The 25,295-nt window shown below is 42.3% G+C and overlaps 1 protein-coding gene across 1 annotated transcript; it reads left to right on the forward strand.

Moving 5' to 3' along the window:
- The first annotated feature begins 2,643 nt into the window (after positions 1–2,643).
- Positions 2,644–24,314, forward strand: Myh4 (myosin heavy chain 4). The gene is given in 39 exon segments (XM_028869378.2): positions 2,644–2,674; positions 2,677–2,846; positions 2,941–3,084; positions 3,393–3,549; positions 4,182–4,209; positions 4,304–4,418; positions 4,814–4,906; positions 5,049–5,112; positions 5,267–5,365; positions 5,480–5,583; positions 7,135–7,273; positions 7,932–8,050; positions 8,144–8,293; positions 8,746–8,916; positions 11,265–11,574; positions 12,608–12,681; positions 13,196–13,283; positions 13,362–13,479; positions 13,652–13,775; positions 13,867–14,003; positions 14,119–14,374; positions 15,268–15,510; positions 15,779–15,955; positions 16,163–16,308; positions 16,573–16,663; positions 16,758–17,147; positions 17,596–17,722; positions 18,079–18,197; positions 18,322–18,518; positions 18,986–19,169; positions 19,257–19,422; positions 19,517–19,641; positions 19,886–20,194; positions 20,788–20,991; positions 22,511–22,636; positions 22,724–22,894; positions 22,980–23,084; positions 23,183–23,278; positions 24,053–24,314. Coding segments are annotated over 39 exon segments (5,820 nt in total). The 3' UTR covers positions 24,206–24,314.
- The last annotated feature ends 981 nt before the right edge of the window (positions 24,315–25,295 follow it).

Below are 25,295 nucleotides of genomic sequence, written 5' to 3' on the forward strand. Positions count from 1 at the left end.
GAAAATGCCCAGCATCTCTGTTTTTTTCTTTCAACAGTACTTGACTGCCTCAAGCTTGCCTCCTTCTTCATCTGGTAACACAAGAGGTAAGAGAAATTTATTACTACCCTCCAAAGAACAAAGGGCTCTCTCTAGTGTTACAGTTTAATGAGTGACTATTTATTTTCTAGTTTATAATTGGGCATAGGAGCAACTGGTCTTTAAAATCAGCTTCTCATAAAACTTTGACTTTACTCAAACAGAATTTTATGCAATTTCTCTTTTACATTTTGTTGGAACTTCATTAAGAAGGCAACCCTCATGAATATTGAATATTGAATGTGAACAGTTTAACCAATAAAAGAAGCTACATGCTAAAATAAAAAGTACTCTTCCAGAAGTCAAAATTTCCAGGTGCCAGTGCAAGCTTTTCACTGACTCCAGCTCCCAGGGTCAAGCCTGCTAACTTTTCCGTGTCTTCAAACACATGTGTTGCAAGGGAATTAACACCAGACCTGGATTTAGATAGCCGAGCTCATAGCTCTCCACTGTCACTTACCACCTTGGTGATCCTAGATGACCCTTTACCTTGCTGGACCTTAGTTTCCTCATCAGTAAAACCAGAAGGACAGATTCCAGTCAGCTGCTAACGTCCCCTGGCTCTTACTATCTAGAACCTAAGCCCATAGTTGCCATGGTTGCCAAGGACTCTTCCACCAAATCAAAGCACTCAATGGGTCCCCCCATAGTATGCAAGTGCAGAGGTGTGATTAAGAATCTCGGGAAGAACATATAGAATAAAGAAAACCTACCATGTGTTACATAATTGATTTAAATGAGTTTATATTTAACATAATAGGTAATAACAATTTAGAAAAAAAGGTAGAGAATGTATTGCTTCCAAGGAAATAAATGTCACTGGTTGACACTGGAGGCAATTACTACTGTGTGGACAGATCCCAACACCACACACCAAACCAGAGGCTTCTTGAAGGCTTGTGACAAAGGTGACAAAAGACCACTGAGACAGGAGTAGAGAGATGATGTCCTTTCAGGATCTACTGCCTAGCAGCAATCATTAAGGTACAGCGTGTAGCTGATTTTAAAGTGCTTCATGGAGAAACGCAAAAACAATGTCATAAAATAGCATTTGAAGAGACAAATGCTAATATCCAATGTTTCAATATCTGCCCCTTGAAAACATGTCTTAGCTTCCGTGTCTCACCATAAGTCTTTCACTGATTCTAAGTAAGCTACAGTATGTGGGAGATTTCATATCCAACTCCAAATTGAGAAGATCACTGTGTATAACAAGAGACCAAGACTCTTTCTGGAAAGTCTACAAAAGGTTAAGCTTGTTCTTGTCATCATTGACCCTAGCAACCAACATACTGCTCTCTGTACCATCCCCTCCTCCACTCCACGGAGGCTTTTACTCTGGCCAGACAAGGAGTTGTATTTGACCAGGAATTGTCAGTTGATTTTAAAAAAAATGTCAGTTAGTTTTGGCTTGAAACTTCATACTGGCTGTTAGTCTCAGGAGAGAAATTAGAAATGTGATGTTTTCAAAGAGGAGGCAGGAGAAAGAGAGAGATGTCATAAGCCTAACACAGTAAGGGCCAATCTGGGATGCTGAAACCAGTGAAAACTCAGGGAAGTGCAGACTAATGTGACCACCAGGGAGTCTTATTAAAATCCAGGTACCTGGTTTTCTCAAGTAATCCTTTGGAGTTATTTTTGCTTGGATAACAGTGACAACTTGTGCAGAGTTTAAAAACTGACAGAAGGGACTTGGCTTTGCCCAGGAACAAGATAGTCTGTTGTTATTCACAGCTTTCCTTGTGCTAATATTTTATTAATATCCATCATGTTTATTTTTTCCTTTACTTACCTAATAGTTGCCAGTTAACTAGGAGTTTATATGTATTAAATATTCAACCTGAGTTTAGATTTTCTTCTTACATACAAACAATAATTTTTACACTCAGTTTTTTTTTTTTTACACATAGTTTGTGATAGATAGAGGAAAATAGCTAAAAAAAATTTTTTTGAGACAGAATCTATTATGTAGCTCTGGCTGTCCTGGAACTATGTAGACCAGGCTGATATCAAAGAGCTTTGTCTGCCTCTGCCTCCCAAGTGCTGGGATTAAAGGTGTGTGCCTCCGCACTCGGCAATATTTGGGTTTTTAAAAAAAGATTCATTAACACGATAAGGTTAGAAAAACTATTTTCCATTTCTTTGTATCACCACAATGTCAAACAAACAAACAAACACATAGGACAGATGGGTAGGGAAAGGAAATGGGGTAAAAAACAAACAAACAAACAAACAAAAACCGAAAAGCACAGAAACAAAGATTCTCAACACTCTTGTAGCCTGACAAGTGCAGTTGGATGGGTATCCATCCCTCCACATCTCTCGACTGTGGTTTACAATAGGGAAGGAAGAACAAAAGCTTAACGTCAGGAAAATTAAATGGCCCACACAGGGCTGTTAGGTACCCTTGTCTTCGCTTAGCTGCCCGGCACAGTCCACAGGAGGAAGAGGAGAGTGATTAAACAAAGCCTGTTAAAGTGAAACCCACGGGCCAGGGTGGTCATTCATGTCCATTTCTTCCCCTAGGTGCACCTGGCCCTGAGCTGCCGCCCATAGCCCGCAGCCATGAGTTCCGACGCCGAGATGGCCGTTTTCGGGAGGCTGCTCCTTACCTCCGAAAGTCTGAAAAGGAGAGGATCGAGGCTCAGAACAAGCCTTTTGATGCCAAGTCGTCCGTGTTCGTGGTGGACCCTAAGGAGTCCTATGTGAAAGCCACGGTGCAGAGCAGGGAAGGGGGGAAGGTGACGGCCAAGACCGAAGGTGGAGCTGTAAGTCAAACCGAGAGGGTGAAAGGTGGGGAAGCACAGACGATCTTTTTCTGCTTCTTAGTTGGTATTAACTGGATCCTTCCATTCTTAACAGACTGTCACAGTCAAGGAAGATCAAGTCTTCTCCATGAACCCTCCCAAGTACGACAAGATCGAGGACATGGCCATGATGACCCACCTGCACGAGCCCGCAGTGCTGTACAACCTCAAAGAGCGTTATGCAGCCTGGATGATCTATGTGAGTGGCCCCCTGTCGTACGTCATCAAATCCGTGTACTTTCTGCTGTTGAAATGCCTCATTATGTCAGGACTGTAAACTATGGTGTCTTCGAAGATGCCTGTGCAGAGAGCGCTCTCTGGTTAACTGCGTTAGCTGGCTATCCAGAGCGTTGGTGCCGCATGGGCCAGCCGAGGGAAAGAGCCAATGAATGAAACCTTCTGAGGACCAGCAGTTTCTTAGTTCCTCTCCCCTTGCTCACCCAGCATTATTTCTTAGCTGGAGTAATGACGTGGTTGCAAATTGAGCAATTTTGTCTTTGCCCACAGACTTACTCGGGCCTCTTCTGTGTCACCGTCAACCCCTACAAGTGGCTGCCGGTGTACAACCCTGAGGTGGTGGCGGCCTACCGAGGCAAAAAGCGACAGGAGGCCCCGCCCCACATCTTCTCCATCTCTGACAACGCCTACCAGTTCATGCTGACAGGTGAGTGTATCCATAATCACAGCCTCAACAAGTTCTAGAAAACACTTGAAGAGTCATAGCAGAGGCAACATATGGCCAGCACCTTGGGAATGAAATGTTTTGCATACATGTGATAATCGCAATGATAAAAGTAGAAAATTTGATTTAGACTATGATGCATCAATTCCAAAAGCATAGGGAAATTTGCTCATTTATCTATGCTAGAAATCTAAATTTGTTGATGCTAATTCCATTTCAAAGTTAATCAAAGCTAGGTATCAACTCTGCGTCTTAATTACACCTACTGTATCATCTCATTAAAAAAGTGAGCTTTGAAATTTCACAAGCGCTAGAGGAAATGCAGCCTGAACATTTACAACATGACAGGATTTTGAACTGTGAACCAGGTGAATGAAGGGGACATGAAACTGTGAAGCCACCCGCTTCTTGACTGACTCTCATTGGTAAAAGAGCAAACTTGTGCATTCCATAGTCCATAATCCTTCACATGAGTGATAACACCAGCGGGACACAAGTGCGATAATTAGCACACCTTTTACACTTAGTTCTTAAGACTTGTGAAAAGAAGAGCACAGATTTGGTAGTGTCTGAGCTTTTGTTTATTTGCCGTTGTCTGTGCTTTCCCTTCACAGATCGTGAGAACCAGTCCATCCTGATTACGTATGTAGATACCGTATCTTTCTTTGTGCTGAATTTTGATTGCTAGGCCAGTGCCTCCTGCCTTACATTCTGATTTCTCATTTGGTCCTCATAGCGGAGAATCCGGGGCCGGGAAGACTGTGAACACGAAACGTGTCATCCAGTACTTTGCCACAATTGCCGTCACTGGGGACAAGAAAAAGGAGGAGGCACCTTCTGGCAAAATGCAGGTGGGCATGACCATCTGAGGGAGGATGGGGGAAACCAGGCTTTTTCAAGTGTGACAAAACCATAGCAACCAGACGCCCACAATGCTGGAGTTTAGAAAATAGACCTCGGAAGGGCTTTGTGAGGAGGAGATGAACAAGGTAATATGTTAGCAAGTTCTAGGCCTGAGTTCCCACAGCCGTTTCTCAGAAGCGAACAGTGGGGCCCCAGAGAGGCACCGAAATCAAGCCATGTCACAGGCATGTCCCACTCGACCATGTGGGTTCCCTTCCTCTTTCTAAGGCCTTGCCTAGCTACAGGATGTGACCAAAGGAAAGAGAAGGACAGATAGGAAATTGTTTTAGTATGTACAACTCAGATAATCCAAGTTTTATCTTACTTTTCCATTTGTCTTAAGGGGACCCTTGAAGATCAAATCATCAGTGCCAACCCCCTGCTGGAGGCCTTTGGCAACGCCAAGACCGTGAGGAACGACAACTCCTCTCGCTTTGTGAGTCCCTTGGTCACCCTGCTCATGTGAGAACGACCTCCACACTTCCAAATACACTGTATTAATATATTTTCCACTTATTTGGTCCATGGTTAATGAAATGGTTTCTAGCTTTTAATCAACCCTCCTTTGCCTGTTTAAGGGTAAATTCATCCGGATCCATTTCGGTGCCACAGGCAAACTGGCTTCTGCAGATATTGAAACCTGTGAGTTAATAAACACTGGTGACTGAGCATCTTTTCTTTGGGGGCACACAGATTGGAAAAACCTTGCTCTTATTTCTGTTGTGTGAATTTCAAAGCTTAATCTTCTACCTTTGGCCTTTTTTATTAAAAAAATGTGCTTAATATGCCTTTCCAGATCTGCTAGAGAAGTCTCGAGTCACCTTCCAGCTCAAGGCTGAAAGAAGTTACCACATCTTCTATCAAATCATGTCCAACAAGAAACCAGAACTTATTGGTAAGGAGCATCTTGGCTTGTTGCCACCAAGCAAGACAACATCCTGCCTACGCTGTCCCTCTGAAATGTGGTGATGACCAAAGTAACTCTGTCTGCTCTTTTCCGCGTGTCCAGAGATGCTTCTGATCACCACCAACCCGTACGACTTCACTTATGTCAGTCAAGGTGAAATCACGGTGCCCAGCATCGATGACCAGGAAGAGCTGATGGCCACAGATGTAAGTAATAGGGAAGAGGCGGGAGCTAGCAAGGCCCTTTTCGGTACACAACACTCCCCTCGCTTCAGAGGAGAATGGACTGGCACAGAGTGGGTCAGACAATGCTATCTCTCAGGCTTTCTTACACCTGGGGGGAAATCACAGAATATTGGAATGCCGTCCTACACATGTGTTTACATTTCCAATATCTGCAATAAATGGCGGGTACCTGGCATCCCTCACTGGGCTGGATCTCTTTATGGTGTTGGTCACTTTTCCCTCAATACTTGCACCCCTATATGATTTCTTTTTTACTTTATGTCAGCCCCTGTATCCAGGAATCTTAGAAAAGCTATGATACTTTCCCACTTTTCTATAACAGAACATGAAATTTTCAAGTTCTTTATAGTTAGATATAAAGGAAAACTTTGTTGTGAATAAATGTCTACAGTAATGGGATAGCCCTGCCCTTATTAATCATTAGGAAAAATGAATTGTCTACCTCCAAAATCACTCTTTTGGATATTCCATGAACTTTCATTCTTATTTCTGAAGTTATGGACTCTTCCCTTCTCCACCTCTTTTCTTTAAAGATGATCATATTTTGAGCTTGTTTTCGTTATACATAAATTTGGTATATAAATACATAAATTTGAATTTCTGCATAATCTTTAATTATTCTTAACTTTAATATTTTCAACACTGATAACTCAGTCCCACCAAGACAGAGTTGAAGGGTGCTTAAAAAATGTTAATAACCTATGTGTATGCCCTTGTCTTATAGATATAGATTCTATTCACTGCAACATATTGTTATGCTCATATTCCAAAAACAACCTGGAATTGAGACACATCCCATTGTCTAGTCTGGAAGGTTTTGAAAAAATGTAGCAACCTCATTCGAGGACCTTATTAATAATGTAGTTCCAGGACTGGGTAGCCCCAATGAGCTAGGACCAGAAGAAAGGAGGAAGTCTTAGGAGAGACACACTTTCGTGTGTCTACACTGATGCTTGGTCTCTTCCATAAGCCATGTCAATGTTTACCATGGGTAACTAAGAAAGTAACCAAAATCCAATGAGGGGGTCAGAAAGCATTTCAACAAAATAGGAAATTTATCTTCATAAATGTCTCTTCCCTGAATGACTAGTGAATGGTCAGTAAAGTTCATGCCCAGGCACCCCAAGGCCAGCCAAGCTGTGACCTGATATCAGAGAAACAATGGGAGCCATTGCTGCTCTTATAAGTCTTCCCACTGGACTGTCCATGTCATCTGAGTTGGGAGGGTAATCTGGAGCTGTGCATTAAGTTAGGACAACATAGGAAGAGAAGAAATAATCTGGGAGTCTAGAGACAAGAAAGTGTGTGGATAACTCACATGCTGTCCTTAGTGTCCATACTCCTGCAATGATGTTTCTGTGTGGACCAGAGGGGAAAAACCTAACTCCTAAGCCATCAAGACATTAGTCAGATATATGACAGAGTGTGGTTGAGAAGCAGGGAGCCAGACCCCTACCGTCTGGAGTAAGCTGGCCACTGTGATAATTGTTACTAATTCAATTCTTTCAACAGACTGCTGTGGACATCCTGGGATTCAGTGCAGATGAAAAGGTGGCTATTTATAAGCTCACAGGCGCTGTGATGCATTATGGGAATATGAAATTCAAGCAAAAGCAAAGGGAAGAGCAAGCTGAGCCAGATGGCACGGAAGGTAAGACCCCTGTTGTCACCTTCCACCTGAGGAAACTGTTGACATGAGCCTGTGCAGAGGTGGGGACCTATTTGTATTGTCTTTCTAATGAAAGACAGAAGCTTCAGGGAGAGGAGATAACACGTTGATACACTGATATTTTACATAATTGAGCAAATTTATAGGAGCTTTATTATTTTTGCCCATTTCACTGTTCTGTTTTTCTCATGGTGTGTGTGTGTGTGTGTGTGTGTGTGTGTGTGTGTGTGTGTGTGTGTGTGTGTGTTATGGTGCTAGGACTGAACCCAGGGCCTTGTCCTGCACTACATCTTCATTCTTCATTCACATTTTATAAGAAAATACTTGCTTCTTGATGAAAGCACATTTTATTCTGGTGAATAATTCAGAATTCCCTTTCTACCACTGGGTTAGGGTTTCTCAAATTATCATCTGTGGTGTAAGTTTCCTGTATTTTAAGTATCACACAGAGCATGGGCTCCACCAAGCTCCAACTTATCATTCTAAGGACAAGTGTGAAGAGTGGCAGTGCTTTTCAAACATAAACAAGTTGAGAGAACTCACAACAGTTGTACCTGTTTGTGTAAAACCATTGCCACCAGAAGCATCATTTGCAATGAAGTTGTGTAAGTCACTGCTGGTTCTTGCTTCTTTCTCGAAGTTGCTGACAAGGCGGCCTATCTGACAAGTCTGAACTCTGCTGACCTGCTCAAAGCCCTCTGCTACCCCAGGGTCAAGGTCGGCAATGAGTATGTCACCAAAGGCCAGACAGTGCAGCAGGTATGTGTGACTTCAGCCCGCTGATTCACTTGAAGACTCAAAAGGTCATCACTGTATCCAACTCAAACAACTAAACCAACACTTTCCCTGAAGGTGTACAACTCCGTCGGCGCCCTGGCCAAGGCCATATATGAGAAGATGTTCCTGTGGATGGTCACCCGCATCAACCAGCAGCTGGACACCAAGCAGCCCAGGCAATACTTCATCGGTGTCTTGGATATCGCTGGCTTTGAGATTTTTGATGTGAGTAATGAACTGATTAGCAAACGCACATTGGCAGTCACTTGACTGATCTTGTTGGAGCCCTGGAAATACTCTTCCCAAAATACAAAATGCTACGTTTTCAGGACTAGAGTCTCAAAGGTTGGCCATGAAAGCTTGTTCAAAACTGATCTTGGATTCAAGAACATGAGGATAGAAATGCATGCTTAGGTCACCCTCAATTACTATTTCAAAGAACTCCTATTTAACAGCATTTTGCCCAATCTGTAAGATTTCATGTAGTTCCTTGGAAAACATTTGAAGATTTAACTCCTGATTTAGAATTATAACACCCTTTAATAGATGATCTGAAGATCTAAATCTTCAATATAATAACCCAAAATATCTCAAAATTCGAAGAAAATATATTAACTGTGTTATAGAAACAAATACGGAATTTATGACCAATTTCCTATGTTTATTTCTTCCCATAGTTCAACACCTTGGAGCAGCTGTGTATCAACTTCACCAACGAGAAACTGCAACAGTTTTTCAACCACCACATGTTCGTGCTGGAGCAGGAGGAGTACAAGAAGGAAGGCATTGATTGGGAGTTCATTGACTTTGGGATGGACCTGGCTGCCTGCATTGAGCTCATTGAGAAGGTGTGTGTGACTTTTCAAACTTTAAAACAGGAACAACTTGTCCCTCTTCCTATGTTTACTTACAACCACAGTTCTCAAAGAGTAATCAGTGATATCTCATGACATGCTTGTGTGCTCTGATTAGTTCTCAGGTATATCATAGGTCATCTGTTACTAAGGAATAAAGAAGTAGTTGCTAGAAAATAGCTATAACACATACACATACAAAACACACAGAGTCACATCCTCTCTCTCTCTCTCCCCCCCCCCCCCCCCCTCTGGTTTTTCAATACAGGATTTCTCTGTGTACCCCTGGCTGTCCTAGAACTCAGTCTATAGACCAGGCTGGTATCTAACTCACAAAGATCTGCCTACCTCTACCTTCTGAATGCTGGGATTAAAGGCATGCGCCATCACTGCCCAGCTGATTCACATTTTCAACTCTTATAATTTTATGCTTTCTCAGTTTTTTAAAGACATATGGTATCACAATGTAACCCTTGCTGGCTTTGGAACTCACTATGTAAAATTAGGCCAACCTTGAACTGACAGAGATTCTCCTCCTTGGTCTGTCTTCTGAGTGCTAGGATTAAAGGCGTGTAGCATGGGCTTCTTTCTTCCTCATTTTTATTCCTATGTGATTTCATTGGAATGGAAGAAAGAGATGAAAGTACAGCTAGTCCTTTGAATAGTCAATTAATCCTGGCGTGGCTATGATAGTACATTGCATATGCATCCTCTCTTGTGTACTGTATAACAAGGCAGTGCAAAGTATGATGCTCAAGATTGGACAGATAATTGTCGAATTCATCAGTTCATTCCTTCTCATGATTACTACCAAGTAAATACCTAAGCTTCTATTTGACCTTACCCTGGGAATGAGTTCTGAATTCCCCCTTAGTAATTAAGGGAATTAGTAATTAAGGAAATCAATCTAATTAGGTTAGAGCAACAGATGTATCATATTTAGATAGAAATCATTAAGCAATTTAAACATTCAAAACTGTTGGGATCTTGTGACTGGAGAGATGGCTCAGTGGTTAAGAGTGCTTGTTGCTTTATCATGAAGTCTGGAGTTTTGATCCCAGCACCTACATCAAGTGGCTCACAAACATCTGTAACCCTACCACCAAGGGATCCTACATTCTTTTCTGGCCTCCACACATGTACAAGCATGTGCATATTCTCTCTCTCTCTCTCTCTCTCTCTCTCTCTCTCTCTCTCTCTGTCTGTCTGTCTCCTCTCTTTCTCTCACACACACTTGGATCTTGTCATGGTACCAAGAAAGAACCTAGAGCCAGGTGGTGGTGGTGGTGGTGGTGCACGCCTTTAATCCTAGCACTCGGGAGGCAGAGGCAGGCAGATCTCTGTGAGTTTGAGGCCAGCTTGGGCTACAGAGTGAGTTCCAGGAAAGGCGCAAAGCTACACAGAGTAACTCCATCTCAAAAAAAAAAAAAAAAAAAAAAAAAAAAAGAAGAAGAAGAAAAGAAAAAAAAAGAAAGAACCTATGTGAAATCTCCTGAAGCAATGATAAAGTAGAAATAAAATGCAATTGCCAGCTGGTAAAATTTGAAATACTCAGATCAAAATTCACAAAAATATGAAAAAAAGAACAGAATATGTTATTTTGGTGATGTAATAGTTCCACTGTTTATCAAAACTATATAGTCCCTAGAAAAAGTATTTATTTCCTTCACTAATATTTCAACTTCTGGATTATCAAAATGACTTTTGAGCATGAATTTGTGAATTTGTATAATCACCAAGCTGAATTTGCTTTCAATCTTTCATATCAAATTTGTCTCAGAAAAGTCAAACTGCTTCATGAGCAAAACCAATGGATTATCAGTGCTTAACTCCATAGAGATGGGGGTGGGGAAGCAGGGCTGAAAGTACAAAGAGTTTCATGAGACAACAGGAGATGCGCTTTCCTCTTGATGAAGTTTCATTTTTGGTCATAGGAATATAGTCTCTCCTTTTCACATCTTTTCCATGTCTAGAGTTGTGGTGAAGGATGTTACACTGTGAGAAAGAAGTATTCAGAGCATATATGAGTATATATAGTCATAGGGTAAAAATCGAGCTTTGAGGTGGTAATTTTAGAATTTAATTTTACTCACTGAACACAACATTTGCCAGATGGTACAGATGAACTTTTAAACTAAGTCTTTCAGCAACATATACCCTATGGAGTCTTCAGATGATGACTGCTGTATTTTGTCAGAAGAGGGGAGTACTAATGTAGGCTCTCATCTGTTTAATACTTCTTTCGGAATGCCTTCTTTTCAGGTTTGCACTAATCACACAAACTACTTGGGCACAGTTTTCTAAAGGACTCATCACTATCTTCTCCCTTTTTTAATACTTAGCCAATGGGCATCTTCTCCATCCTGGAAGAGGAGTGCATGTTCCCCAAGGCAACAGACACCTCCTTCAAGAACAAGCTCTATGAACAGCATCTTGGAAAGTCCAACAACTTCCAGAAGCCCAAGCCTGCCAAAGGCAAGGCTGAGGCCCACTTCTCGCTGGTGCATTATGCAGGCACTGTGGACTACAACATTATTGGCTGGCTGGACAAGAACAAGGACCCCCTGAATGAGACCGTGGTGGGGCTGTACCAGAAATCTGGCTTGAAGACTCTGGCTTTCCTATTTTCTGGGGGACAGGCTGCTGAAGCAGGTAATTTTTGATGGTATCAATTTGTTCTAAGAATCACACCATAGAAATATACCATCTGTCAGAGACAATAAAGATCAGTGGTTCTCACCCCATGGGTTAAAACCCCTTGGCTGGGGGGGGTTATGGGGGGGCTTAAATGAACATTTCACATGGGTCACTTAAGACCATCATGTATAAAAGTAGAAAATATTCAGCTATGAAGTAGCAACGAAAATTATTTTATGGTTGGGAGTCAACAAAACACAAGGAACTGTATTAAAGGGTCAAAGTATTAAGAAATTGAAAAGTACCGATGTAAGTGTTGCAAAATCTACTGTGAGAGTTCAGGATAATGTGAATGAAATGAAAGAAAATGTATTAACAACTGTGGTACACAAGCATCAGGAATCGTCCAGTCCATAGCCTTGTTTATCAATGGAAAAGTAAATTTAGAAGGTTCAGTGATATGCTGATGATTGTACCAGCCACTTTTCCACATCAATAATACTGCTTCCATCAAGGGTCTCAGAGATAAGAAAACCCTTCGCTAGGGCCACAGCACTAGGGTAACTGAATGAGATTGTATTTCCTTCCTAAGTATCTGAAGTCCAGATGTACAAGTAACAACACGGGGACATAGGGAAATAGATATTCCGAGTCCTTGCTGATGAGCCAAGCTCAACTACCTAGAAACAAGCATGCAACTCCGCCTGTTCTAGGGGATGTGTGCACTGGCAGGACCTTACTCCTCTGTCTTCTGGGTGGAATCTGCAGGAAGCAGACACTGCTGATCTGGATGGAGTCAGGGAGTTCTATCACCCACCCATATCTTCCAGCTTCTGCACACTTCTTTGCTCCTCCCTGGGCATCTATAACCATGCAGTGACTACTGTATCTTCATCTAGAATTGAGATAGATGAGCTATGGAAGGAAGAAAGGGAAGGAGTGCCACAGGCTCTTGAGGAAACGAGACCATCCTGATGCTGGTGCACACAAGAAGACTCAAAGGCTGCAGCTAATCATCCCCTCTCCCTTTTTCCTTTCTGTTTTTCAGAGGGTGGCGGTGGTGGAAAGAAAGGTGGCAAGAAGAAGGGTTCATCTTTCCAGACGGTGTCAGCTCTCTTCAGGGTACAGTATATATAATCCTACACTTAGAAGACAATTAAACTCTCCTTAATGAGAGGTTTTAAAGGATGCTTATGGTAAATGTGAAAAAAGTAGTATTTTTTTTTTAAATCTGAAAAATGCTTCAGGAAATTTTAACAAATAGAAGGCATACTACATCTCTTTTACAGCAAAGCCTATTATTATAAATGAGGTATTTCCCCAAGCTTCAAATACAAGAGATCTGGTAGAAGAGAGATTTTTACATAAAATCAAGCCCTCTTTAAAAATCACCTACTGTGTTCAATGACATCAATTCCATATGATCAAAGTCTCAAGACAAAACTTTTCTGATGGGCATGGTTTGAGAAAAACAAACTGAAATGGACTACTTTTGTATGATCAGGAATGTTCTAGAAACCCACCTTCCAGACCTAGGATTTCTCTTGGTCATCATGGTTTGAGACAGTTTGTTAGAATGTGAGAGAGGAAAGATACAGTCACACGTTATTCTAAATCTCTCCATACGGTTTTATAGGAGAATTTAAATAAGCTGATGACCAACTTGAAGAGCACCCACCCCCACTTTGTCCGCTGCCTCATTCCCAATGAGACTAAGACTCCTGGTAAGACACTTCTCATGCGCAGAGCAACCTCAGTGTGGCTTCTCTTTAGATGGCTATAAGATGTGTTCCCCTTTCCAGGTGCCATGGAGCACGAACTGGTCCTGCACCAGCTGAGGTGTAACGGGGTGCTGGAAGGCATCCGCATCTGCCGGAAGGGCTTCCCCAGCAGGATCCTCTATGCAGACTTCAAGCAGAGGTTTGTCTCACATCTTCCAATGTTTTATGTAGAGCAGTGTTAAATTTTAATTGCCATTTGGTTTGCCATTGTTTGATCCATTTTTTTTCAATAGTAGCTATTACTGTTCTAACTTTTATTTCTCGATGAAGAAAAAAAAATCATGTTTTAAATATGCTTTTCATTTCGACAGATACAAAGTTCTGAATGCAAGTGCTATCCCAGAAGGTCAATTCATTGACAGCAAGAAGGCCTCTGAGAAGCTCCTGGGTTCTATTGACATCGACCACACCCAGTACAAATTTGGTCACACTAAGGTACCACCAAGTCCAAATCGCTGACATGAATTTAGCACTTTTAGAGTTTCTGCTTGAGTGGAAATAACACATCTGACTGTCCTCTGCCAAGGTTTTCTTTAAAGCTGGCCTGTTGGGAACTCTAGAGGAGATGCGAGATGACAAGTTGGCTCAGCTCATCACCCGCACTCAAGCCATGTGCAGAGGGTATTTGATGAGGGTGGAGTTCAAGAAGATGATGGAGAGGAGGTGAGGAGCAAAGCGTGTTTGCCTTTTCCACCACCATCGTCACCAAACTCAGTGCAATTATGATGGCCACTTTACACATTTTTGCCCATTTGTATCTATTTCTCTCCTCCCGCAGAGAGTCCATCTTCTGCATCCAGTACAACGTCCGTGCCTTCATGAATGTGAAACACTGGCCCTGGATGAAGCTGTATTTCAAGATCAAGCCTCTCCTGAAGAGTGCCGAGACAGAGAAGGAGATGGCCAACATGAAGGAAGATTTTGAGAAGGCCAAGGAGGATCTGGCTAAGTCAGAGGCAAAAAGGAAAGAGCTAGAAGAAAAGATGGTAGCTCTGATGCAAGAAAAAAATGACCTGCAGCTCCAGGTTCAAGCTGTGAGTGCCATGCATTGCACAGAGCTCTTTCATATTACCTAATCAGGATGTGACTGGAATTCCAGGCTTCAGAGTAAATGATTTATATGCAGGAATCTGCTGTGGTTTCCTGCCTTTCAAAACACTAAGATTCAGACCCAAAGAAACAACAGCTGCAATGCCACACCCATGATGCTTATATTCATGTGTGTATAATACACAGGCATATCCATGATGCTCATGTTTATATGTGCATCCTACACAACACACATCCATGATGCTTAAGTTCATATGTGTGTCCTACACACACACACACACACACACACACACACACACACACACACACACACCCAATATGCTTATGTTCATATGTGTTTCCTACACACACATTCATGATGCTTATGTTCATATGTGCTTTATACACAGTCTGGTCACTAGTGAATAAAGTCATGAAAATATCTCTAGGCATTTTTCTTTCTGTATGGAGCACCCTCTTATATTAGATATTCTCTTTCATAAATATTGTTGAAATTTAACTAGAAAGTACATTGTTTTTATCAGAGCAGAAAAAAAGGCTAATTTAAGCCCTTAATTGAATGTGGAAAAAAAACTGAACCCAAGAATTAGTAAATTACTTTTCCAAGGGAGTGAGGGCTAGTAGATCATATATTTTTGCAACAAAGCTATCTTTTCCTGATTTTATCTTCCACACATGGATATTTAGAGGGAATGTTACTCTACTTGATCAAAGGATTAAGATACTTGCATTTTGTCCATTTAATTCTTTAAAAGTTGGCAATTTAATGGCCTATCCATTAACCAAGTGGTGGTCATCCATTCCTAACTTTTAACACACGAGTGTGTGTTTGCAGCTAGAGCCCACACAAATGAAAATGCACTATTCCTCCCCTTAGGAAGCAGATGGCTTGGCTGATGCTGAGGAGAGGTGTGACCAGCTGATCAAAACAAAAATCCAGCTGGAGGCCAAAATCAAAGAGCTAACAGAGAGAGCTGAGGATGAGGAGGAGATCAACGCTGAGCTGACGGCCAAGAAGAGGAAGCTGGAGGATGAGTGCTCAGAGCTGAAGAAAGACATTGACGACCTTGAGCTGACACTAGCCAAGGTTGAGAAGGAGAAGCATGCCACAGAGAACAAGGTACAATTATTATTCACTTTGGAGCATTTACAAGTGTTCATTTAGTGCTGAACCTTAAATGTTAAAAATTACTGAATGTGAAAAAAAAAGTCACAACCACGACATCTGTTTGCTTTCAACTTAATTTCCCATTGTATTCAGCCACATGGCCTACCTTGGTTTCTGACTGCTGTCAGGATGATGTTGTCCTAAGACGTTGCATTATCATGCATTTTTGTCAAGATGGCACAGTTTCATCAGCCTTCCTACCATCTGTTCAAATCTAAAGGTGAAAAACCTCACAGAGGAGATGGCAGGCCTGGACGAAAATATTGCCAAGCTGACCAAGGAGAAGAAGGCCCTCCAAGAGGCCCACCAGCAGACCCTGGATGACCTGCAGGCAGAGGAGGACAAAGTCAACACCCTGACCAAAGCCAAAACCAAGCTTGAACAGCAAGTGGATGATGTGAGTATGAAAAATATCTTCTTCCTTAGAAGGAATGAAATAAACAATGGTGAAATGAGGCCATCAGTGGTATCCATGAGCCTCGAAATCAGGCTTTGAGTCTTCATGCTGTTTGTTCTCTTATAAGTTTTTTTTTCTTCTTGAGTTTCTGGCTAACAACATATGGTTCAACGCTTGAGAACCTAAACAAAATCCATTATAATTTAGCTTGAAGGATCACTGGAACAGGAAAAGAAGCTTCGGATGGACTTAGAAAGAGCCAAGAGGAAACTGGAGGGGGACCTCAAATTGGCCCAAGAATCCACAATGGACATAGAAAATGACAAACAGCAACTTGATGAGAAACTCAAAAAGTAAGTGTGATGGAATTCAGCTCTGGCTTCTCACTGTGTGAGCGCAGATAAAGCACAATGTGTCCCAATTATTGCCTCATGACATGGGATAAGATAAACAATGACAACTTTGATTTTTTTTTATTTAATTCGAATGGCACATTGTGGATTGTAAAACATGTACTGCTCTCTTTTTTAAGGCTGTCAGTATGAAAAAGTTCACTTATACATAGATGGGGCTATGGGAAGAATTGACCATAAGCTAATGTGTTGCTGTTAAACTAGGAAAGAGTTTGAAATGAGCAATCTGCAGAGCAAGATTGAGGATGAGCAGGCCCTTGGCATGCAGCTGCAGAAGAAAATCAAGGAGCTGCAAGTAAGTAAATGGCTTCCATCAGTCTAACTAATCAGGAAAAAAAAAAAAAAGGACTGACCCAAGAAGCTGAGTCTGTACTTTCCACCACCCCCAGGCCCGAATTGAGGAGCTGGAGGAGGAAATCGAGGCAGAGAGGGCCTCCAGAGCCAAAGCAGAGAAGCAGCGCTCTGACCTCTCCCGGGAACTGGAGGAGATCAGTGAGAGGCTGGAAGAAGCCGGTGGGGCCACTTCAGCCCAGATCGAGATGAACAAGAAGAGAGAGGCTGAGTTCCAGAAGATGCGCAGGGACCTGGAGGAGGCCACCCTGCAGCATGAAGCCACAGCAGCTGCTCTTCGGAAGAAGCACGCGGACAGTGTGGCTGAACTTGGGGAGCAGATTGACAACCTTCAGCGTGTCAAGCAGAAGCTGGAGAAGGAGAAGAGCGAGCTGAAGATGGAGATCGATGACCTCGCTAGTAACATGGAGACTGTCTCCAAAGCCAAGGTCTTTCCTAACTTCTTATATTTATCTGAAATACTTGAAAGTGACTATATAATGTATGTGACTCTAGCTAGTCACACTGCATGCCATCTGAGATTTTCTGATTGACATCACTGTATTGAAGAGAATCCCTCAAGTTTACACATCTTATTTTTTAAAATCATCTTAAACTTCGTTGCTATGGCCACCACAGTAGTAATGCATTGACAAGGTAGAGTCCCCTCTCCATGATGTGGGCCATAAATGATGCTCATGTTTCCCCAAAGAGAAGAATTCCACATTCATTCAATCAGTCACCTATGTTCCTCCACTGCTTCCCAAGCACCGTGCGAGGCTTCGACAGCAGCATAAATACTACTCTGTGCCTGTCATAAATAGTTACAGATCTTTAAATCTCAGCCTTCTGAGTAGAAATGTGTCATCTTATCTTATTTTCTACTTCCCACCCCAGGGGAACCTTGAGAAGATGTGCCGCACCCTGGAGGACCAGCTGAGTGAAGTGAAGACGAAGGAAGAGGAACAGCAGCGCCTGATCAATGAGCTGTCGACCCAGAAGGCACGCTTGCACACAGAGTCAGGTCAGTCCGTGAGCATCACTACCTTTGGAACAGCAAAGCATGGAAGGTCGGGACCATCTGTGAAGCATGGGTCACACCTTGTCCAGCGTGTGCACATTTATGATTTCTTACTCCTTCACCTTTAGAGTATAAGATCGTTACAAAGCAATGACTCTAAGCTATCCCTGAGGGCAGGGGGAAATTAATCTCTTGGGTTTAGAAGTTTTGTTACCTCAATCCTAAAATACCAAAAGAAAGCAGTGCACTAACACTCTGGAGACACCGTTTGCGTTATATGAAATAGGAGGGTCCAATGCTATCCCACTTCACTCTTTGCCGAGACAAAAGAATCCAATCATTCATGTTTTCTCTCTCAGGTGAGTTTTCCCGACAGCTGGATGAGAAAGATGCTATGGTGTCTCAGCTCTCCCGAGGCAAACAAGCATTTACACAACAGATTGAGGAACTAAAGAGGCAGCTAGAAGAGGAGTCAAAGGTGAGAATCCTCAGCTGATACTTTCATTCATGAAACTGGGCAACCTGACACACTACTGAACTTCACAAAGAGACTATCAGTGATCAGAATACAAATTCACACCATATAATTTTGGGTTACTTAGGCTAAGAATGCACTGGCTCACGCCCTGCAGTCAGCCCGCCATGACTGTGACCTGCTGCGGGAACAGTATGAGGAGGAGCAGGAAGCTAAGGCCGAGCTGCAGAGGGCCATGTCCAAAGCCAACAGTGAGGTGGCCCAGTGGAGGACAAAATATGAGACGGACGCCATCCAGCGCACGGAGGAGCTGGAGGAGGCCAAGTATGGGTTTCAATGAATTAAACAGAAAGAAACCAAAAAGAAGGGAAACTAGGAAAGAATATTCATGCCACGATGAATCATCAAATAATTTCACAACTTCCATATCTATACAGTTAAGAGGACCATCTGCACAATGTCTAGGATCCCATTCAATTGTAACATTATTGAGGAAATATATCCTCTATTGAGTTGTCTGGGTTAACTCAGCTTCAGAGTCCTCCTCTTTCCTCCTTCTCTCTGGTTTTGTAGATATGTTTGATAACATTTGAAATGAAGAAGAACTCACCAGGGAAATCAGAACTCAGAAAGAGATAAAATGGGCTCTAAGAAGTAATTCTGGGAAAACCTGTGGGCATACAGAAATAAAAGATCTCAGGGGAAAATAGACTTTCCTAATCAGCAGCTAGGCAGAGTTCATTGTGGTAATTGATTCTTCTCTTGGTCACTCACACTGACCAACTCCTCAGGAAGAAGCTGGCTCAGCGTCTGCAGGATGCAGAGGAACATGTAGAAGCCGTGAATTCCAAATGTGCTTCTCTTGAAAAGACGAAGCAGCGGCTCCAGAATGAAGTGGAGGACCTCATGATTGACGTGGAGAGGTCTAACGCTGCCTGCGCGGCACTTGATAAGAAGCAAAGGAACTTTGACAAGGTAGTCCACGTGATCCGTGAAGTGTCCCTCTTGGGAGAAAGAGGTATTATACCCGGGTTCAGAGTTTAACTAGTGATGTCCTTCCAGGTTCTAGCAGAATGGAAACAGAAGTATGAGGAAACTCAGGCTGAGCTTGAAGCCTCCCAGAAGGAGTCCCGTTCTCTCAGCACCGAGCTGTTCAAGGTGAAGAACGCCTACGAGGAGTCTCTGGATCAACTCGAGACTCTGAAGAGAGAAAACAAGAATCTGCAGCGTGAGTCCCGACCTTCTCGATCCTACTCAGCCCTGGCTGGACCCTCCCATGTTGCCACCGTTCCAACCACTTCCTCTCATCTCTTCTTCCACAGAGGAGATTTCTGACCTGACTGAGCAGATCGCAGAGGGAGGGAAGCATATCCATGAACTGGAGAAAATAAAGAAACAAATTGATCAGGAAAAGAGTGAATTACAGGCATCCCTAGAGGAAGCAGAGGTACATATGTTTTTTGCGCAGCTGTCTATTATAAACAAACTGAAAAGAGAATGGCAACTGAGGTCTACCATTTTGTAAGCTTTAAGGGGGCAATGCACGCCATCAAGGTAAAACCTGACATGAATGTCTCGCAAATGCAGAATCAATGATCTAAGCTGAGATATGTGAAAGTTTGGGGAGGAGGGCTAAATGCCTCCTTGAGAAATTGCCATAATGAGGTCACCAAAATGTTGCTTCTATTAAGGCATCTCTTGAACATGAAGAGGGCAAAATTCTACGCATCCAGCTTGAGTTGAATCAGGTGAAATCTGAGATTGACCGCAAAATTGCTGAAAAAGATGAAGAAATAGATCAGCTGAAGAGAAACCACCTCAGAGTCGTGGAGTCCATGCAGAGCACACTGGACGCGGAGATCAGGAGCAGGAATGATGCCCTGAGGATTAAGAAGAAGATGGAGGGAGACCTCAATGAGATGGAAATCCAGTTGAACCATGCCAACCGCCAGGCTGCGGAGGCAATCAGGAACCTCCGAAACACACAAGGAATGCTGAAGGTACCTTGGGGTGAACACACGCTCTGTCAGCAGGCCATGTGTTACTGTAGAGCTCAAGTCTTAAAATTTTAGGAAAATTACAGGCCATAAATCGTCAAAGGAATGTGGTAGCAAGATTTTTTTTTTAATGTATCTTGAAAGGGAGCTAAGTTTCATCTGAAAGGTCCAAGAGAGAATTTGCTTTGTCATCTCAGACAAAATGAGTGGTAAATAAGTGAAGACAGAGTGATGCAAGAGTTCAGCCTTCCAAGTGCGAAGACTGTAGGCGTGACCTACCAAATCTAGATCCTGGATTTCCCTTCCTAAATATGTAAAATAACATAATCGGGTTAGCTGATTTTTAAGGATTCTTGACAAAGAGTTTCATAGATTTACCCACGATTGTTTTTATGATTTGGGATCTGAAATAAAACATTATGTGCTTTTACATTGACGGATTGCACCAGGGTTCCAAGACTATGTCCTTATTGGCACTTGTAGATGCTCCTGTTTGATCAGACTCTGAGTTCATAAGACCCAGGTGTGAGCCTGATGGTAAATTTGAATCCACGTTCACTGGAACACAAGTAAGAGTTTCTCTGATTTCTGTGCAGGACACTCAGCTGCACCTGGATGATGCTCTCCGAGGCCAGGATGACCTTAAAGAGCAGCTGGCCATGGTGGAGCGCAGAGCGAACCTGATGCAGGCTGAGATCGAGGAGCTGCGGGCATCTCTGGAACAGACAGAGAGGAGCAGGAGAGTGGCGGAGCAAGAGCTGCTGGATGCCAGTGAGCGCGTGCAGCTTCTACACACCCAGGTGAGGTTCAGGACCAGGCTTATCAAAGGCACTCCCTGAAGCTAAAGGCTGCCTGAGGGGATGTTCATAAGATGCACACTGGTTTATTAAGTTTATTAAGGTACACAATATTTTAGGGAACACAATACCACCACATTTCCTCTTTTTTTGTCTAAAATTAAAGAAAGCTTATAACTAATACAAGAAAAACTATCTAATAAGTATATACAATATATACAGCCAAAAATTACATTAATGATGTCTAGTCCATTAACATTTGACAGATTCAGATTAAAAACTCTATTATATATATTAACAATGTCCAGTCCAGTAATATTGGCAGGGAAACCTTCCCAGGGTTTGGGGAAATGCACAGAAGGATCTAAATATGTACTGAGACATGGACAGTTTACAAGTCCACTTATGGGCTGGTGCAGTTGTGGACGAGAAACGATCTGGAGTTTAAAACTTATATAAAGAAGCACAGAAGACCACCTATGAGGAGATATGTATACAACACTGGTGGCCATCTTGTCTTTTGAAACTCTACACAGCAAATAAATACGCAAAAAAAAATGTAAAAATAACAAGTCATCATGATATTTATTATCATGTGCGAACCTAAAATTAACCTCGCGGGATACATAAAGAGCTCTTGGGTTCAAATCCACGGAGCCATCATCAGTGCGCTTGTGTTCTGCACTGCATTTGTGGAGTAAATGGTGGTATGTCCTCGCAATGATCATATGAAGCATTCACTGCCTCAGAAAGACAGTCACAAAACAGTAAAAGAATAAAGCAAATTAAGGTGAGGGATCCCCTAGCTTTTTTCTGTAAAAAAAGTATTCAAGAAACATTCAAAAGCATAAGCAAAAGTGTTATTAATGGTTGTCTCTGGTTACTGAGCATGTATTATTTTTTGTCTTATGCTAATTTGCATGCCCTCTACTTTTTAAATAATAAACCTATGTAACATAATATTTTGTACATTGTAATATATAAAATCAGCAATTATGGGAATGTTCAAATCAATAATGTAATTTTTAAATAAAATTTATTAATATATAACACTTTTCTTACTAATTATGAATATCTAGAATTGATTGACTATTTCAAATACTGTTAACTTTCCAAAAACATGGAGATTCATTCTTGGTCAATCGTTTGTACTAATAGAGATGCTATTTATGAACTTATAACATAGAGCCAACCAATAAGGATGAACAGCTAAAATTAATGAACTATTTTTCATCAGCTGTGTGGTACACAGCATTCTAAAGCAGGATGGTTTTACTTTGTGTTTACAAGCATCCACAGATAACAAGTAAATACCTTTGGCACTAGAGATTAAATTTTACATCGAATCATTTATGTTTTATGACCAAGGATATAGGTAGAAAAAGCCACAAGCTTGGAAATAACTTCTGAACATTTTTATTTTTATTCTGAACATTTTTAATTATCAACAATTTGGAACTTAATGGACTAGTTATAAATGTAATTAAATGTAGTTTTCTTATTTTTTTTTAATTTGCAACAGAACACCAGCCTCATCAACACCAAGAAGAAGCTGGAGACAGACATTTCCCAGATCCAGGGAGAGATGGAGGACATTGTCCAGGAAGCCCGCAATGCAGAAGAGAAGGCCAAGAAAGCCATCACTGATGTGAGCAGAGGGCAAGATGCAGATGGCAAATCTGAATCCTGCCGGGCCTTGCCAGCTCTTAACCAACTCTGTCTTATCACTCACCAGGCTGCCATGATGGCAGAGGAGCTGAAGAAGGAGCAGGACACCAGCGCTCACCTGGAGCGGATGAAGAAGAACATGGAGCAGACAGTGAAGGACCTGCAACACCGTCTAGACGAGGCTGAGCAGCTGGCGCTGAAGGGCGGCAAGAAGCAGATCCAGAAACTGGAGGCCAGGGTGGGTGTCCCCATGTTCCTTCAGCTCCTGGCCTGCATGTGTGAATAGCCACAGGCAAACTGTTAACCGCGCTTTTCTCTTCCAGGTGAGGGAGCTCGAAAATGAGGTTGAAAATGAACAGAAGCGCAACATTGAAGCAGTCAAGGGTCTTCGCAAGCATGAGAGGAGAGTGAAGGAACTCACTTACCAGGTGACTGGCCTGCCCTTCTCCACCAGGCCTACAACCTTTGAGAAAATAGAGTAGGGTAGTGTCAGTGAACGATGCCCTCTGCTTGCTGTGTCTTTCAGACCGAGGAGGACCGCAAGAATGTGCTCAGGCTGCAGGACTTGGTGGACAAACTGCAGACTAAAGTGAAAGCCTACAAGAGACAAGCTGAGGAGGCCGTGAGTATCTTCTCAGAAAAAGGATGCTCCAGAACCATGTCCGGTTCTGTGAAGCGCTGAAGTCCCTCACATCCAAGGGGCTTTCTTCTAAGGCAACGATCAAACCAGGAGCCCAGACTTAGGTGGGAAAACGAGTATTTACTTGGAAAACTAAAATTTTGCTACAAATTATTGGAGCTTTAGACATTCTATCTGATTTCTCAGAGACTGCATCAAACAACGTTTCAAATGAGTTAATACAGAAATGCTTCTCCACTGCACCACACTTATTATCTAGAACATTCCAAATTCTCAGCATTCATAGGGACTATGCAAATGAGGGTCTGAATTATTCTAAGCCTTACTTAACATTATGATTAAATACAGTTCTGAACTTCAAAAAAAATTATCTTTCTCATTCTGAAAGTTCTGAACTCTTCCTTGGGGCTCTCTGTCCCCAATATCACTACTGTGTCTTCTTTTTGAAGTTTGTTTTGCAGAAACAAGATTAACTCAGATCCCTGCTTCTTTGGCCTTGTGTAGTCACTATAGCATCCTCAGTTTGCAGGGAAAAGAGTCAAGTGAAAGAGACTGAAGGAGGGGGTGAGCAAGAACACTCATTCATGTAGTCAGATCCGTGGGATGTTCTGCCCCCAAATAAGAATGCCACCAATTGACAGGACCCTTTACTTTCTCATTCATGAAGCAAATCCTGTAGCTTCTTTTAGCAACAAAGGCAATTAGCAAGCAGAAAATGTCAAATCTTGTTCTCTCCAATGCGCTTCCCGTTCACAGGAGGAACAATCCAATGTCAACCTGGCCAAGTTCCGCAAGATCCAGCACGAGCTGGAGGAAGCCGAGGAGCGGGCTGACATCGCCGAGTCCCAGGTCAACAAGCTGCGGGTGAAGAGCCGAGAGGTTCACACCAAAGTCATAAGTGAAGAATAATTCATTCTTCTGTTGAAAGGTGACAGAAGAAATCACAAAATGTGACGTTCTTTGTCACTATCCTGTATATCAACTAAATAAAATCTGCAGATAATTTTGCAAACTAAAAGCTCATTTGTCTTTTAATTAGAAGATTCATGATGCTTTGGGGACCAATTCATTTCTTAAACATTGGTTGAGTAACTACAATGTGCAGGGACATCACTAGCACTCATCCAACTTTACATGAGTACATGTCTGGTACTAAAATGGTCACCAAGGAAATGTTATCCCTGTCTTTGAGGAACTCAGTTGAGGGGGTGGGGGACAAAGACCTCAGACAGATGTGGAAGGGTGCACATACTCTGACCGAAGACTAAAGATAATGCATGGCAATGATATAAAGTGATACCTAAGGGTCCAGAGAGACTTCTCAAAGGAGACTGTGAGCTCCTTCCTCAGAGACGAGCAGCCAGTTAACAGGTAATAGGGAAAAGGAGATGGCCACTGTGAGAGAAAGCAAGTATGAGATTCCACAGTCATTTTTACCACAGACATCATGAGCAAAAGGCAGCAGATGAAACCAGACACAAGAAGGGAGAGCCTGACAGTGAAGGGTATATATGGTCCCTCACATAGTACTGAAGGACTAGGGCATGCATCAGACTGCTCTGATTTCACAAAGAAGACAGTTAGCCAACTCTGGTAAGGGTGCAGGGGGAGGAATAAGTAGGCTACGAAAGATGGGAGCCTGTGAAGGCTGTTCAGGAGGCATGGTCCTGACTCAAGGCAGTGGTGGTTGGATGAACAAGAAAGCAGAGTGAATGCAGGGTTCTCATGCTGGCACAGATGAAGTACGGAAGCATGGAAGAGGTCAGTGTCATGACGTTCAAAACATCAGGTTACTTTTTGGTTATCCATTTTCTTTCATTTCAGGAGAAATCCTTTTCCTTGGAACCCCTTCCCCTCCAAGAAGAACGGCTAGAACACTTAGAAGAATTCTCGTGGCCTTTCTACAGAACTTGACTTTCCTTAGTAGCTTATACATTTTAAGGAGGAAGGAGAAAGGGAATTTATTTTATAATGTCAAAAAAAGAACATTTTATCATAG

Source organism: Peromyscus leucopus, chromosome 8b (assembly GCF_004664715.2).
Source record: "Peromyscus leucopus breed LL Stock chromosome 8b, UCI_PerLeu_2.1, whole genome shotgun sequence".
Taxonomy (NCBI): Eukaryota; Metazoa; Chordata; class Mammalia; order Rodentia; family Cricetidae; genus Peromyscus; species Peromyscus leucopus.